The 16313-nt window shown below is 43.2% G+C and overlaps 1 protein-coding gene across 2 annotated transcripts in view; it reads right to left on the bottom strand.

Moving 5' to 3' along the window:
• LOC129706449 (protein O-mannosyl-transferase TMTC2-like) overlaps positions 1–15736 on the bottom strand; it is a 172698-nt gene extending 156962 nt beyond the window's left edge. Inside the window, exon 1 of one of the 2 annotated variants that reach the window (XM_055650758.1) lies at positions 15363–15736. In XM_055650758.1, coding sequence (XP_055506733.1) covers positions 15363–15445 — 83 coding nt within the window. In that variant the 5' untranslated portion in view covers positions 15446–15736. The remainder of the gene's footprint in view (positions 1–15362) is intronic. The other variant, XM_055650759.1, reaches the window with a different exon arrangement.
• Between the last annotated feature and the right edge of the window lie 577 nt (positions 15737–16313).

A 16313-nucleotide genomic window follows, 5' to 3' on the forward strand; every position in this document is an offset into this window, starting at 1 on the left:
AAGATGGCATAATATCATAGCATGTTTATGTTTCTTTGCAAAAAAAAAATCTGTTGCTTGTTTTCGTTTGCCAAATCACTATGGAATAGAAAACAATGCAAAACAATGTTAAATTAGTGCATTGGCATGATGGTCCATTTGAGCTCTTGTGTATCATCTGTACCATTGCTGACAAAAGCGTTGGTATTAATTCAACATATACATTTCTTACTTCACGAGTACAAATCAATAGTTGTGATGGGCTGCTTTAAAAAAAAATACAATCCTGTAATAACCTGAAGGAATTCCACGGGATTTTGCAGTTTATAAAGTAATTTTGAAAAGGTTTTAACTGAGGTAATAGTCAAATGCAGCAGGTAATTTGCACACATCTGCTGCACAAAAGTGAGTTGATAATCTGTTTTTAGGTATAAATTTAAGCATGGAAACTGGCTAGTTCACCGAGGAGAATTCACCATTCTTCTTCAAACAGGTCCCAGGAGTAACCACTGGGTTACTCCCAATGCCACGTGCTAAGCTCTGCATTATGGTCAGTGCCACATGCTAGAAGGTGAAGACAGATGAATGAGCGACTGAAGAGTTGCCGCAGGCAGCAGGGATTCTGTTTTTTGGGCAAATGGTATCTCTCCTGGGGCTGGAGAGGGAAGGTGTAGGAAGGAACTGCAGATGCTGGTTTAAACCGAAGATAGACACAAAATGCTGGAGTAACTCAGCGGGACAAGCAGCATTTCTGGGGGGTGACGTTTCGGGTCGAGATGTCTGAAGAAGGGTCTCGACCCGCAACGTCACCCATTCCTTCTCTCCAGAGATGCTGCCTGCCCCACTTAGTTACTCCAGCATTTTGTGTCTATCTTCAGGTGAGGGAAGAGTTGCATGTGAGCTGCAGAGAGACCAATATCTTGCCAGGCATTTTCATTAGTACTATTGGGGGGAGGGATTAAAGTAGTTTGACAGTAGGGTGGGATCCGAAGCAGTAATGAGGGAGGCGAGAATCTGGAAACTGATACAGAAGTCAACAGCAGCAAATTCAGTAGGCAAGACAGGCAGGAGCATGGTAGGAAGCGAGGAAGGACTGTTATATTAAACTGCAGTTATTTCAGTAGAATAGGTCTGACAGGCAAGGTGGATGTGACTTAGGATAGGTATATGGGAGTGGGATATTTTAGCCATTACAGAAACATGGTTAAGGGCTGGCAACTTAATGTTCTCGGGTACAGGTGTTAAGTCGGGGAGAGGTGGGAGAAAGAGAGGGGGGGGGGGGTTGCATTTTTGATTAATGAGACCACCACAGCAGTAGTCTGAGAACAAATGAATGGGGGATCATCCAATGAGGCTTTATGGGTGGAAGCATAGAAAATAGGTGCAGGAGGAGGCCATTCGGCCCTTCGAGCCAGCACCGCCATTCATTGTGATCATGGCTGATCGTCCCCAATCAATAACCCGTACATGCCTTCTCCCCATATCCCTTGATTCCACTAGCCCCTAGAGCACTGTCTAACTCTCTTAAATCCATCCAGTGATTTGGCCTCCACTGCCCTCTGTGGCTGGGATTTCCACAAATTCACAACTCTCTGGGTGAAAAAGTTTTTTCTCACCTCACACTTAAATGGCCTCCCCTTTATTCTAAGACTGTGGCCCCTGGTTCTGGACTCGCCCAACATTGGGAACATTTTTCCTGCATCTAGCTTGTACAGTCCTTTTATAATTTTATATGTTTCTATAAGATCCCCCTCATCCTTCTAAACTCCGGTGAATACAAGCCTAGTCTTTTCAATCTTTCCTCATATGACAGTCCCGCCATCCCAGGAATCAATCGCATGAACCTACGCTGCACTGCCTCAATCACAAGGATGTCCTTCCTCAACTTGGGAGATCAAAACTGTACACAATAAGGGCTGGTAAGAAGAACCAGGGGAGGTCTTACCCAAGTTGATGGAGTAACTCAGCGGGACAGGCAACATCTCTGGAGAGAAGGAATGGGTGACGTTTCGGGTGGAGACCCCTCTGCAACCCCATTCCAGCTGGTAGCTTGGGATACCAAGATGCAATATAAATACAAGTTCACACTGGGCGAGCAATTCCGCAAGTCGACAAGAGCGTGGGTCAGATGCAGGAGAGGAGCTGCCAGTTGGAAAGGGTCTGAAGAGGGGTCTCAACCCAAAACGTCACCCATTCCTTCTCTCTGGAGAGGCTGCCTGGTTAGCTGAGTTACTCCAGCATTTTGTGTCCATCTTCAGCTTAATCCAGCAACTGCAATTCCTTCCTACACGGGGGTCTTACCTTCCGTGCCTTCAACACCAGCTGTGGGAGGCGCCCCCAGAGCACAAAGGCTCAATGGAGGCTGGGCGAGGAGAGCGTCAATGGGGAAGTCAAACTAGGGCAGGACCTTCACAGTAGATGATGGGGCCCAGGGGAGGGCTGTAAAGCACAGCAACCTTGGAGTACAAGTATATAGTTCCCAGAGAGTGGCGTCACAGGTAAGCAAGGTACTGCTGAAGGCTTTTGGCACATTGGCCTTCATTAATTGGGGCATTAGGTATAGAAATTGGGATGTTATGTTACAAGGCATTGGAAGGCCGAATTTGGAGTAATGTGTTTAGTCTCCAATAGGAACTATGCCATTAAGCTGGAAAGAGAGTAGAAGGAATTCACAAGGCTGTTGGACAAGATGGGGTCAATGCGTGCTGTCTTTTTTTCCCCAGGATTGGAGAATGAAGAGTATTTTTTTTAATTGAGAGGGAAAAGATAGGAAACGGCGGGACAACTTTTTCACCTTTCATCACCAAAGAGGTTGTGGCAGGTACAATATTAAAAAGATGGTTGGACAGGTACATGGATTGGAAAGATTTAGAAGCATATGGGTCAATGTGAGCAAATGGGTCTACCTTAGATGGATGTCTTGGTCAGCATGGACCAATTGGGACCAAAGGCCTGTTTCCATGCTGTGTGACTATGAATCTCACTGGATTTAATGTAATTTTGTTATATCCTGAGAAAAAGGGTCAAAAATGATCAATAATAAGACAAAAAGTTACACAGTAGAGTTCTTTGCAAATACCTTTTGCATGAAGATGATAAGGAATTGCTTATGCATGCACCTGGCTCATAACTGATCTTGTAATTTTTTGTGTCTTTATACAGCATTTCCATCCCTCACCGTGAACAGAAAATAAAATTAAAATATTGTCCTTTGCACAATGGAGGATCTCAGAATGCAAGCTGGATCATGGTCAAAACAACTATATATACTTTCACAATACCTCAGAAGCCGATTTATTCAATACATTAAAAAAAAGGTCAAAAATGAAAGTAGGATTTAGTAATTTGGTCCCTTGTGCCTCCTCCATCATTTGATCAGGTCATGTTTGAACTTTTACCTCAGGACGAATTTTTTGCACAAACTCAACATTCCTCCCCCCCCCCGGATGTCAAAAATGCTATCCACCGCTTTCATGAAGTGCCAGTAAATAAGCCTGCACAGCCCTCTCAGGAAGAAAATTCCTTGGATTCACTATATCCCAGAGAGAAAGTGCTTCTCATCTTGGTCTTAGGTAGCTGTCTACGTACTTTGAGAGACCTCTAGTTTTCGACACCCCAGCCAGGGGCAACATCCACACCACACTTACCCCACCAGGCCCCATAAAAAAAAGTTATAGATTTTAATGATATCATCTTTTGAACCACAATGAGTATTGTCCCAACCTGTTAAATATTTTTATATATGACAAACCCACGAACCCAGGAGTCAGCCTGGTGAATATTTCTGGCATTCTTTCTATGGCAGAAATATCCTTCAAAAAGGGAGATCATTCCTGCTATCTAAATGCAGTCTCATTGATGCTCTTTACAATTGAAGGAACACATCTCTACTCTACTATTCAGATCCTCTTGGTAAAAAGGTCCACCATCTATTTGTTTTCCTATTTGTTTGTATTACACGCAGGTTAATTTTCAATGTTTTGCAAGGTCATGCAGGTTCCCCTGAACACAAATAGCTTTCAGTCTCTCATTACTTAAAGAATGCTCTGCTTTTATATATTTTTTTCTATCGAAGTGCATGACCATGCAATTTTCTCCACATCATATACCATCTACCATTATTCACTTAACCCGTCTATATCTGCCTGAAGCCTTGTACACCATCCCTACATCCACCACGTTATCTAGCTTTGCATCATCAGCAAATTTGATATATTAATCTTAGTCTCATCGTTCAAATCTTTTAACTAGATTGTGACCAGCTGGGCCCTCAGAACGAACCCCCCCCCCCCCCCTGTCCATTAACAAATCTTCAATACACACCAGGACATTGCCTCCAATGTGTAGAAAGGAACTGTCAATGCTGGTTTGCGCTGAAGATAGACACAAAACAGTAGAATAAATTAGTGGGTCAAGGAGCACCTCTGGAACAAAGGGATAGGTGGCGTTTCGGGTCTGAAGAAGAGTCTCAATCCGAAAGGTCACCTATTCAAGAAGGAACTGCAGATGCTGGAAAATCTGAGGAAGGGTTCCGGCCCAAAACTTTCCCTATTCCCTTCGCTCCATAGATGTTGCTGCACCCGCTGAGTGTCTCCAGCACTTTTGTCTACCTTCGAAAGGTCACCTATTCCTTTTCTCCAGAGATGCTGCCTGACCCACTGAGTTACTCCACCTTTTTGTGTCTATATTGCCACCAACATTGTGTATTCTAAATGTATCCAAGCCTATCAAAGGAGTATTAAAATTCCATGTCCGATATATAAATAGTATTCTGCTAAGATTAGACACAAGGAAAAACATTAAGTTCTCAGCAGTGGATTGAGCAGGCAATTATTATAAGGATAAGCGAGTACAACAGCCTATTTTGTGCAGGAATCGGAGCTGATAACTATACAGCCTAATAGAGTGCAAACAGGCCTTCATTCCGCTGTTTCAAAAGTAATTGCAATTCAGTTCTATTTAAGAAACCAGACCTTGCACATGGGAACAACAGTTAAAATCATTAGGTCTGGTAACAACAGCTGAGAACAAGTGGTCTCTTCCCAGTTCCCTTCCTCTATAACTTGACAAGAATAATTACAAGCAAGGCCACTGTCTTATAATGGCTAAAAAAATTTAATTCCTTTTTGGCAATAGAAACTGAGATTTTTAAGTAGTGTTTTGGAATGGCATTCCCCAATTCCATCCATTGATTTACAGCAAATAAATAAAGTAGAAACTGTTTTCTTGCATGGGATCCCAAAATGTTTAACTGTGCCTTGGTAATGCCTTGTATTTCTCCAGAACTCCATGGGCTTGATTGTAACGGTAAAAAGATTTCCACAACCTATGTTCTGAAGTAAAGCCGGCTTGAAAAATCGTAAGCTTAAATTTTACAGAACTGCCAGCTTGTCCAAGTGTAAATGGGACCAAAGTCCAGAATTCCTGCACGGGTACATTTAAACATAGAAGTGCTGAACTAGCTAGTTATTCTTTGCCATGTCTTTCCTTAATGTGCTCCCTGCCTTTGGGATCCATGTGAAGTCATGTGATGGAATAAAGCAATTCTCTGGCCTTTAGACTGTGGAATAATCCACTATTCTAGTACCAGCTCTGTCATTTACATGGAGGGGAAAGGCTGCAGAAGATAATGTTATATTTTACTAAGCTCTTATGTAAGTTTAATTAAATCTTGTTAATTCCTTCTGGGCCTCATGGGGGTTTTAATTTTTTTATGGTTATTTATAATGCAAAAGAAAAATCAAAAACTAATTTAAAAGCAGAGAATATTGGACACATTCAGCCAGTCAGGCAGCATCTATAGAAAGAGAAACAGGGTGAACGTTTCAAGTAGAAGGCCCACCCTCAGAAATAAAAAGTGAGAATGCAAGATAGTTTTAAATTGGAGAGAGGCTCGGACCAGAAAGGAAAGGACCAAGGGGGTATCTTGGATATGGTTAGGGCAAAGGTGGTGAGGTGATTCCACTGTTCTTGAGACAAATGGTTGATGAATAATAAGGTATGTTAGAGAGAGAGAGAGAGAAATCCAAGGGGCATGGTAAAGCTGTAAAATGCAGGTCAGTTTTGTTGCTGAGACTTGAAACCAAAAGGAGGAATGCCTTTTGGATCATCAAATATCTGTGAAATAGTTAATATCACTGGTGGATTATCTTACGGAAGAACTAGCCCTATCTGGATAGAAACAGCAAAATCTAATTGTCCAAAATTGTTTGATTCAACATTGACTCCAGAAAGGTGCAAGGCATCAAGGTGAGAAATGAGGTGCTGCTCTTCAAGCTTATGTTGAGAATCGTCATAACAGGAGACCACAAGCAGGTGGGTCAGAGTGGGAGGGGGATGAAGAATTCAGGTAACAGGAAACTTGAAATCTCAGAGTTCCCCCAACTAATATTCAACTTTGAAAATATATGATTGAATTTTAACAGTTTCTAAATGTTTCTGCCAGTAAGTTTTTTTTTCAGTCAACTAGCAAGGTTTGCATCCTTTTTTTGGGGGGTGGTGGTCTTGAGAGGCATGGAGTGGATGCTTCCACTAGTGGGAGAGTCTAGGAGCAGACGCTATAGCCTCAGAATGAAAGGCCAGAACTTTAGAAAGGAGATGAGGAGGAATATTTCTAGTCAGAGGTTGGTGAATCTGTGGAATTCATTGCCGCAGACGACTGTGGTGGCCAAGTCAATGGATATATTTTTTAAGGTGGAGATTGATAGATTCTTGATTACTATGGGTGTCAGGGGTTATGGGGAGAAGACAAGAGAATGGGGTTGAGAGGGAAAGATACATCAGTCATGAGTGAATATCAGAGTAGACGATGTGCTGAATGGCCTAATTCTGCTCCTAAAACATATGAACATTTCTCCCCAAATGACAACATTCACATGTGCAAGGACATGACTCCACACAGAACCACACTATTTCGTCACAAATGGGTTTTATAAATATGGCCATTGCAGATCTTCAAAAGGCAAATTCCCATTTATCTCATAGGTCAGCTCACCACGACCAGAGCATTTGAGTCCATCATGTATCTAAACTAAACCGTCTTTACTCAAATACAAACATAAAAATCTGGTGTTAAGAGGTAAAAGTATTACACATATTTTGGCTCAGATCATTTGTATTCTGAACAAGAGATGGTTTATTTATGTTTTCAGACATATCCAATACTCAATCCCTTCCCAGCTGGTATAAACCCTAGATCTTCAAATGGCTTGACAATAAAAGATCTGATCATGCATACAATGCGGTCTGTTTTATATCAGTCTTGCTCAAAAAATTATTATATCCAGAAGGGTTTCGGCACAAAACGTTGCCTATTTCCTTCGCTCCATAGATGCTGCTGCACCCGCTGAGTTTCTCCAGCATTTTTGTGTACCTTCGATTTTCCAGCATCTGCAGTTCCTTCTTAAACACATCATATCAGCTCTTAATGGGCATGTGCTTCTGGATTAATAATTTAATTTTGTTATGTTATAATTTTACTAATTCTTAAAAAGCAATAGAGTCATAGAGTGTTACGGTGTGGAAACAGGCCCTTCAGCCCAACTTGCCTATACCGGCCAACATGTCCCAGCTACGCTCGTCCCACCTGCCCTCGTTTGGCCCGTATCCCTCCAAACCTGTCCTATCCATGTAACAGTCTAACTGTTTCTTATATGTTGGGATAGTCCCTGCCTCAATTACCTCCTCTGGCAGCTTATTCCATACCCCCACCACCCTTTGTGTGAAAAAAAGTATTCCTACTAAATCTTTTCCCCTTCACCGTAAACCTACGTCTTCTTGTCCCCGATTCCCCTACTCTGGGCAAGAGAATCTGTGCATCTCCCCGATCTATTCCTCTCATGATTTTATATAACAGGTGCTGGCTCGAAGGGCCGAAGGGCCTCCTCCTGCATCTATTTTCTATGCTTTTATGATTTTATTTCATTTAAAAAAAAATTGTTGAACTTCTACTTCTTTTATAAACATCATGCCAACTATTTCAAAACATAATTTACAACATTTTCCACTTTCGTGACAAGAGAGGCTTGTTTAAAATGCATGACCTTTTTCTATTGGATTTTGGCATTGACTACACGAGCTACTGTCAAAAAATTACAATATACTCATCTATTGCTTCCAGCATAAAGGCCATGTACTGACACAACTGCAAATAGCAAGCAACAGTACAAGCTAATCAAGTCTTAAAATAGCACCAGCCCCTTAAGATTCTCACCTTATGTCAACTGGACAATTTAAAAGAAAATAATGTACTTGCTTTGACGTTTATTTGCATTAAATATGAGAAAGGTTGAAGCGATTATTTTAGCATGACTTCACTGATGTCTGGTAAGTCAGAGAGAAGATTTACAAAAAATGAGGATGAGATTTAAAATCATATTAGTAAATTTACTAATCATATTATAGATGTATATAATGGATCGGAAAGGTTTAGAGGGACACGGGCCAAATGCAGGCAAATAGGACTTGCTTAGATGGGGCATCTTGGTTAGCATGGACAAGTTGAGCTGGTCCCTATTTCTATGCTGTATGACTCTTAGACTATGTGATATCAGAACTGATAACATTTATATGACCAGATCAGTGAAAAACATTTTTGACTGTAAGATGGGATTACAGGAGTTATTGTTTGTGAAAGAGAGGAAATAATTGTCCGAGGCAACAATGCATTCAAATTTTGCAGCATTCTTTAAATGAGGGTGTAGTGAATCAGAACAGAACATAGAAACATAGAAACATAGAAATTAGGTGCAGGAGTAGGCCATTCGGCCCTTCGAGTCTGCACCGCCATTCAATATGATCATGGCTGATCATCCAACTCAGTATCCCGTACCTGCCTTCTCTCCTTACCCTCTGATCCCCTTAGCCACAAGGGCCACATCTAACTCCCTCTTAAATATAGCCAATGAACTGGACAATTCAGTGGGCAAACATCCCGTTTTCTACCCAAGAGATGGGGGTACACAAACTCGTTCAGCAAAACTTGCACATTCGATGCACAGAATGAGAGAGATCCAAACTTGACATAACTGGCAAGATGCTAGATAACTATCAGGAAAATAAAATTGAAAGTTTCAAATTATATTGTAATGACAATAAAGTCCAGGCAATTGATCAATGCCTGTAAATCACCATTTTCGGCTTGATGCTAAAGTCCTGAAAGGCATCAATGTTTAAACAGCGGTGCAAGGCTCATTAGTCAGGTTCCTAACTCACTGTTGAGAATGCTGCAAATCCAAGTAGACATACAGGAAAAGGCCAGCTCGAATATGTTAATCTGTATACCAGATGCAAGATAACTTAATCCTGTGAAAAACAGATTGTAACATTTGTGCCACCCAGGAATGTTTCAAATGTAGTCACTAATTCAAAAAATGGTAAATTACGTGGTGGAATGTTACTCTCTGTATTTCTGTTCATGAAGCCTTCTGCGGACAGTGGTCATTGACAAATCCACACCTGAAGGGTGTTTCTGATCTGTCGGACAGGTGTTTGGGGTTTTTTCTTTATTATAGAGAGAATTCCTCTGTCATCAGCTGTGGAGGTCTTCCTTGGCCTGTCAGTCCCTTTGCAATTAGTAGGCTCACCAGTGCTCTCTTTCTTCTTAATAATTTTCCAAACAGTTGAATTTGGTAAACCTAAGATTTAACTGATGTCTCTAACAGTTTTATTCTTGTTTCTCAGTCTAACAATGGCTTCTTTGACTTTCATTGGCACAACTTTGGGCCTCATGTTGATAAACAGCAATAAAAGTTTCCAAAGGTGATGGAAAGACTGGAGGGAAGACTAGGTGCAGAGAGCTCTCTTATACCTGCATTAAGGAGGCAATTAAACACACCTGAGCAATTACAAACACCTGTGAAGCCATGTGTCCCAAACATTATGGTGCCCTGAAATGAGGGGACTATGTATAAACTCAGCTGTAATTTCTACATGGTGAAACCAAAATGTATAAAAATGGCCTTTATAAACATCTGACAATGTGCATTTTAACCACATGTGATTGGTTCTATCACAAATCTCACATTGTGGAGTACAGAGGCAAATAAATAAATGATGGGTATTTGTCCCATACATTATGGAGGGCACTGTACGTCTTTGTGGATTATGGGAGGAAACTGGAGCACCCAGAGATAACCAACATGATCACGGGGAGAACGTACAAACGCCGTACAGACAGCACCCATAGTCAGGATGAACACAGGCCTCTGGCACTGTAAGCAGCAGCTATACCGCTGCGCCACCGTGCCATCTCTTGTCTTCCATCAACCACAGACACTCCGTATTTTTCCTCCCATCTCTCTCTTCAACTCCTAACATTGCTCATCTCTAAGTATATCCATTCCACATGAAAGGATAGTGACCATAAAGGATAACTTTTTCTTCCTCGTTTCACAGCTGCTGCCTGACCTGCAGTTCTACTCATATTTCTGAGTTTCTGAATACAATCTTTAGATAAGGAGCATGAACATTCTCCAAAGATAGACACAAATGCTGGACTGGAGTAACTCAGTAGGTCAAACAACATCTCTGGAGAAATGGAATAGGTGACGTTTCGGGTCGAAATCCTTCTTCACACTCTTTATTGGTCTATCTTCAGTTTAAACCTGCATCTGCAGTTCCTTCCTACACACTGTGAACATTCTCCAGATATTCTTGACATATTTTTTTTATCCTTCAATCTGCATCTGAAACAGATGACCTGGGCATTTTACATAGACCCTGTTTATGAGAAGCAGCTGTATGCAAATAGATGAAAGCTGTTCCCATTAGCAGATGACCTAAGGGCAGAAAGTCAAAGGGGTGGGCAAAACAAAGGGAGGAAAGCAATGGCAAAACAATGTAATGGAGAGAATAGCTGCAATTTGGAATACATTGTCTGTTTTGAGTAGAAAGCAGAGCCAATTAGTCATTTTGAAATGAAAGTGGAAAATGTCCCAGGGGAAATAATGTATAGGACTGTACGGAAAATGGGCAGAAATTGGGCTGACTGGACTTAACTACAATGAGCTAGCATGGAGTCAATGGGCTGAATAGTCTCCTCCTCTACTGTAACAATGTTATGACTGTACAGTCCTAAACTTTTGCACTTCCTGGCAATGCAACATTAATTACTCTCAGCTGTCATTTTCCATTCTGTACCTTAGGACAAACTGGAGTTCTACGATCACTGTAACAATGCAACTTATTGATGTTTGCCTTATGAATCCAAGGCTATTTCAGTGTGCTGTATAGATTGTTTTTATGAACACATTCCTGATAGTACACCAACAATGAATGATTGTTTCGAATTTTAAGTGTTAAATATTTTGGTGTGTGGCCTAGTCATGAATCTTATGCAGGAGACGTCTGAAATAATAATTTGGAATAATATTATTTACCCAATACCACTGAAAAAAGTTGCACCACAACATGCATCAGATAGTCAATTATCTCTTGTACTATTCCACGCAAAGCCAATGTTGGTAACATCCTAAAAAAAAAACACCACAGCCTTGACTGAAAATAAATCCACTTGCGATTAGTCTTCCTAAAAAATAAATAACCTGTGAGCCATATGCATAATTGAAGATAGACACAGAACGCTGGAGGAAATCTGTGGGTCAGACCGCATCTCTGGAGAAAACTGACCATTATACAACAAGCCGCTGGCACTGTAGGCTGCACTACCAAGATTCAGATTCAATTTTCAATTTTAATTGTCATTGTCAGTGTACAGTACAGAGACAACGAAATGCATTTAGCACCTCCCTTGAAGAGCGACATAGCAAACGATTTGAATAAAAAAATAATAAGTGTCCGGGGGGGGGGGGGGGGGGGGGGGGGGGGGGGGGGGGGGTGGTGATTGGCAGTCACCGAGGTACGTTGTTGAGTAGAGTGACAGCCGCCGGAAAGAAGCTGTTCCTCGACCTGCTGGTTCGGCAACGGAGAGACCTGTAGCGCCTCCCGGATGGTAGGAGGGTAAACAGTCCATGGTTGGGGTGAGAGCAGTCCTTGGCGATGCTGAGCGCCCTCCGCAGACAGCGCTTGCTTTGGACAGACTCAATGGAGGGGAGCGTGGAACCGGTGATGCGTTGGGCAATTTTCACCACCCTCTGCAATGCCTTCCGGTCGGAGACAGAGCAGTTGCCATACCATACTGTGATGCAGTTGGTAAGGATGCTTGACTTGAGATCAACGGATCAACTTGAGAAGATCCGTTAAGCTAGAAGAAGGATCTCGATCCGAGACGTCACCCATTTTTTTTCTATCCAGAGATGATGCTTGTCCCGCTGAGATACTCCATCCAGTATGTTGTGTCTATCTTCCGCTAAGTATCATCTTGGGGACAGCATTTTACTTTGAAGTTATTGCACTATAATATTCTTGAGGGATATTCTGGGCTGGGAGGCGGGGGTTGTGGTGGAGGGACAACGTCCCTATCCTTCACTTTAACCAGATTACCCACTGACCCAAAGATTAAGTAAACCATCAGTACACAAAAATGCTGGAGAAACTCAGCGGGTGCAGCAGCATCTATTAGATACCTTCGATTTTCCAGCATCTGCAGTTCCTTCTTAAACATTAAGTAAACCAAACCTCTCCCTTCAAAAGAAAGCACACGATAAACAAACTACCTTTCTGATCTGGTCTGCCATCTCCATCTGAGACAAGGTATGAAAAAAAATAGTTCAATGTTTTGGCCAAATATCTCAGATCTTTCGTTCTCTTTTGTTTATTTCAGGCTTTACTCAGCGGGAGGTACTGGCGGCAGAGAAGGAATGACAAAACGGCAAGACCCTGAACGGCAATATCCAGACAAACTCCAAACTGCTGCTTTGAAACCACTTTTCTTTCTGTTATTTTAGTGGGGTCGTTAACTCGTTTGTTTTAAAACCGGTTAATTTACTGCAAGGTATTCTCAATGCGTTAACGCCTCCACTAAAATAGCAGGGATTTCTGACAAACGCCCGGTTGATATATTAGTCTTTCGAGGCCCATATTTCTACACCTTGTCTCCAAAAATGCTGAGAAGTTGGCAGTCGGCCAACCTCTCGCCAGGCGCATTACTTGTAATGCACGCTTTATATTTCAATAAGCCAGGAAGATGCTTTATTTATTTTGTGGAGTGTGAGACCATTGTGTGGGGTTACCCGGAACTGCTGGCTCGATGCTCACGATGCGCAGAGGATCATTGGGACAGAGCTACCAGCCTTGGAGGGCATCTACCACACACGGTGCCTCAGGAAGGCCGTCAGCATCCATAAAGACTCATCACACCCCTGTAACGGACTGTTTGAACTACTTCCCTCCGGCAGACGTTACAAGGCTTTCTACGCCCGAACCTCCAGACTCAGAAACAGCTTTATTCCAAGAGCTATAGCGGCTCTGAACCGGCCCTGCTGAGTGCCCCCCACCCCCCCTGGACTGTCTCCCTCCGATGGTCACGACACACAGCTTATTTATTTATTTTACTTTTCTTTTTCATCGGTTGGAGCTGCATACTAAATCTCGTTGCAATGACGTGCAATGACAATAAAAGATATTATTATTATTATTATTATTATTACTTGCCACGGACGGGTCACAACAGGGAGACTCTCCGGAACTGGTATTTCTGGTACCAATTTCTGGTATAACTGGTATTTCTATTCGAGTAATCATTGCTTTCCATCTCTCCCCATCATCCCTCCCACTAGTTCTCCAACCACTCTGAATGTCCCCCTATTTTTTTTAAATCTTTGTCAACTTCTAGTTAACAATGATCTATTCCACATTTTCCTTGATCTACGTCCTCCCCTTTGATCTCATTTTCACACCTTACGTTCTTTATCTTAATGATCCCTCTCCGCCGAGTCTCGGTTTGAAGAAGAGTCTCGACCCGAAACTATCCAGAGATGCTGCCTGTGCCGCTGAGTTACTCCAGCATTTTGTGTCTATTTTCAATATAAACCAGCATCTGCAGTTCCTCCCTACACATTACTATTCGGCACTTTGTACGCGCCGAGCGCAGATCTCACCCCCCCCCCCTCTCCGCGATGCCACGAACTTACTTTCTCCCAAGTGTCTGCCGGCGTGCTAACAGATAAATCCAGTTACTGTCAACTATCTCCATTCATTCAGGGCGCCTCGCTCCCCACAGATATCGAATGTACTGTTGGACAAGGGTGCTTTCTTGGTGTGATTGGTGTCATCTTATTACAACGTTGCAAACTGCCTCGGTCAAAAGCTGCGTGTTTTCAGAGAAACTCGCAGATAAAGGTTAAACTATTCTCTCACATATCTCACTGTAAATAAAGCAAGCAGCATTCGGGAGGAAGCCGTCTGTACCGCTCGCTGGTACCAATGGCTTCACTCACTTGTGTTAGCTCCCAACCAAATAATCTCTCTCTCTCGCTCCCTCTTAATCGCCCCCTTTCTCACTCTGTCTGGCTTTCTCTTACTCAATCTGTCTCTCTTTCTGTCTCCCTCTCTCCCCCTTTCTAACTCTCTCTTTCTGTCTGCCTTTACCTCTGTGTCACTGTTTCTCTCCCCCACTCTCTCCGAAAGCGGAGCAGGAACTGGGATGGGGGATGGGGAAGAGAGAGCATCTCCAACTGATTAAATATCAGAATTAAATTCAACGATCGGCGAGCCCACAATATGAAAACTGATCACACCGAGGTATGAGGACGGTTTTAATGTAAATGGGGCATGAAAAGCGCAGGCAGTGAAGTTTATCCACGCGTGATTGTTCTGATATATTCCAATTATGCCGCCGCTGTATGATAATCAGACTGTCGCCGGAAACTGGATTAAAACTCTAGATTCACAATAACAGGGGACGCTTCCAATCAATTCACAACAATGCCGATCTTCACAACACTGCGGTAACTCGCCAATGGAACACCAGTGGAACTATGAGGTCGCACAGAAGGTTTCCTCCCTGTCTCAGACAACAAGCTGACACCTCTATAACCTGGCGCTCCGAGGTGGGATGCGACGTTAAACAATATCTAGCCACACAAAGATGCCAGGCTCACATAATTCAATTATGACAGGCGTGTGTTAAATAAAACAATGCTATTGTGACTGAAAATATAGCTACGAGGTTGCGACAATTTCACTTGTATCCAATGCTTAAAAAAAAAGAACAGTTCTAATCGGGTGACATGTGAGAACGATGCTCGCTTCCCCCAGTTGGGCGACAGGTTTTTGAATCGTCGCTGTGACCGCGTACGCACACGCTGGTGATACAGCTGAGTTATTTAAAAGCAAAAACAAGATAGGAAGTGGAGGGGAGGCGAGTGGAGTGGAGCACGGCGCATCCATCGGTCCGTCTACAGATTCGCGTAATAACATTATGAATTGCTCGGCGGCAGCTTCAAGTGATCGACCAGGAAGTATGGAGAAAGAACAATACCTACCTATCATCGTAACAGAAATCAGCATTCAGTGTGTTCAGATACAGGGCAATAGCAACCGCGCTGCTCACCAATTCAGAAATCATGTCTACTACAATATCGTATCGATTCCTGGTTGCACCTCGCCGGGATGGATCCGCATCCTCGGGCTGTTTTGTCCGCTTTATTTGTTGTTCTTCCCCCTTGTTTCAGTCTCTAACCCGTAGAGCAGTGCAGGGGACGCAAGCGCGATGTGCAGTCGGTCGCCTGCATTTAGGAATCCGCTTATATACACACACAACACAACACAGAGGCGCGCATGCACGCATTGGGGCTGCAAACAGTGACTGAATGTGTGTGTGTGTTTCTGCTCGCAAGCGTGTGGGATCCAGCCGGCCGGCAGCAGGGCGCCTGCGTACAGCCACGGCCGCGCCCCCTCCATCTCTCCGCCCCCTCCCAGCCTCCAGGAGCCCGGCGCTGGTCAGCTGCAGCCGCCGCTCCCTCGTCCCTCCACACTTAACACAAAGCACCTGCAGCGGCCTAACTAACAGGTTGCATGTGCAGTGGGGATCTGACCCACGATCTTGCGAAATTGCTCGCCCAATGTAAACTTGTATTTATATAGCGCCTCGGCGTCCCCAGCTACCAGTTGGAAAGGGTCTGAAGAGGGGGGTCTCGACCAGAGATGCTGCCTGTCCCGCTGAGTTACTCCAGCATTTTGTGTTCTATCTCCCAGTTGGAAACATAGCTTGGGCTATTTGTCACCCAGCCCGTGCTAATACGTGTTTGGGGTGTTTGTTCAAAAGCTTTTACAACACGGGGAAGTTTGGGAAACGTCTAAAGATTTAGTGAGATAGTGTCAGAGCCCGGAAGAGGTCAGATTTTGGGGGTGGGGGTGGGGTGGGGAGAGAGAAAACTTCATGCTGGTTGGAGTGGCGAGGTCGATTTGAAATAAAGTTGAAATTCGTGAATTGC

Source organism: Leucoraja erinacea, chromosome 19 (assembly GCF_028641065.1).
Source record: "Leucoraja erinacea ecotype New England chromosome 19, Leri_hhj_1, whole genome shotgun sequence".
NCBI lineage: Eukaryota > Metazoa > Chordata > Chondrichthyes > Rajiformes > Rajidae > Leucoraja > Leucoraja erinaceus.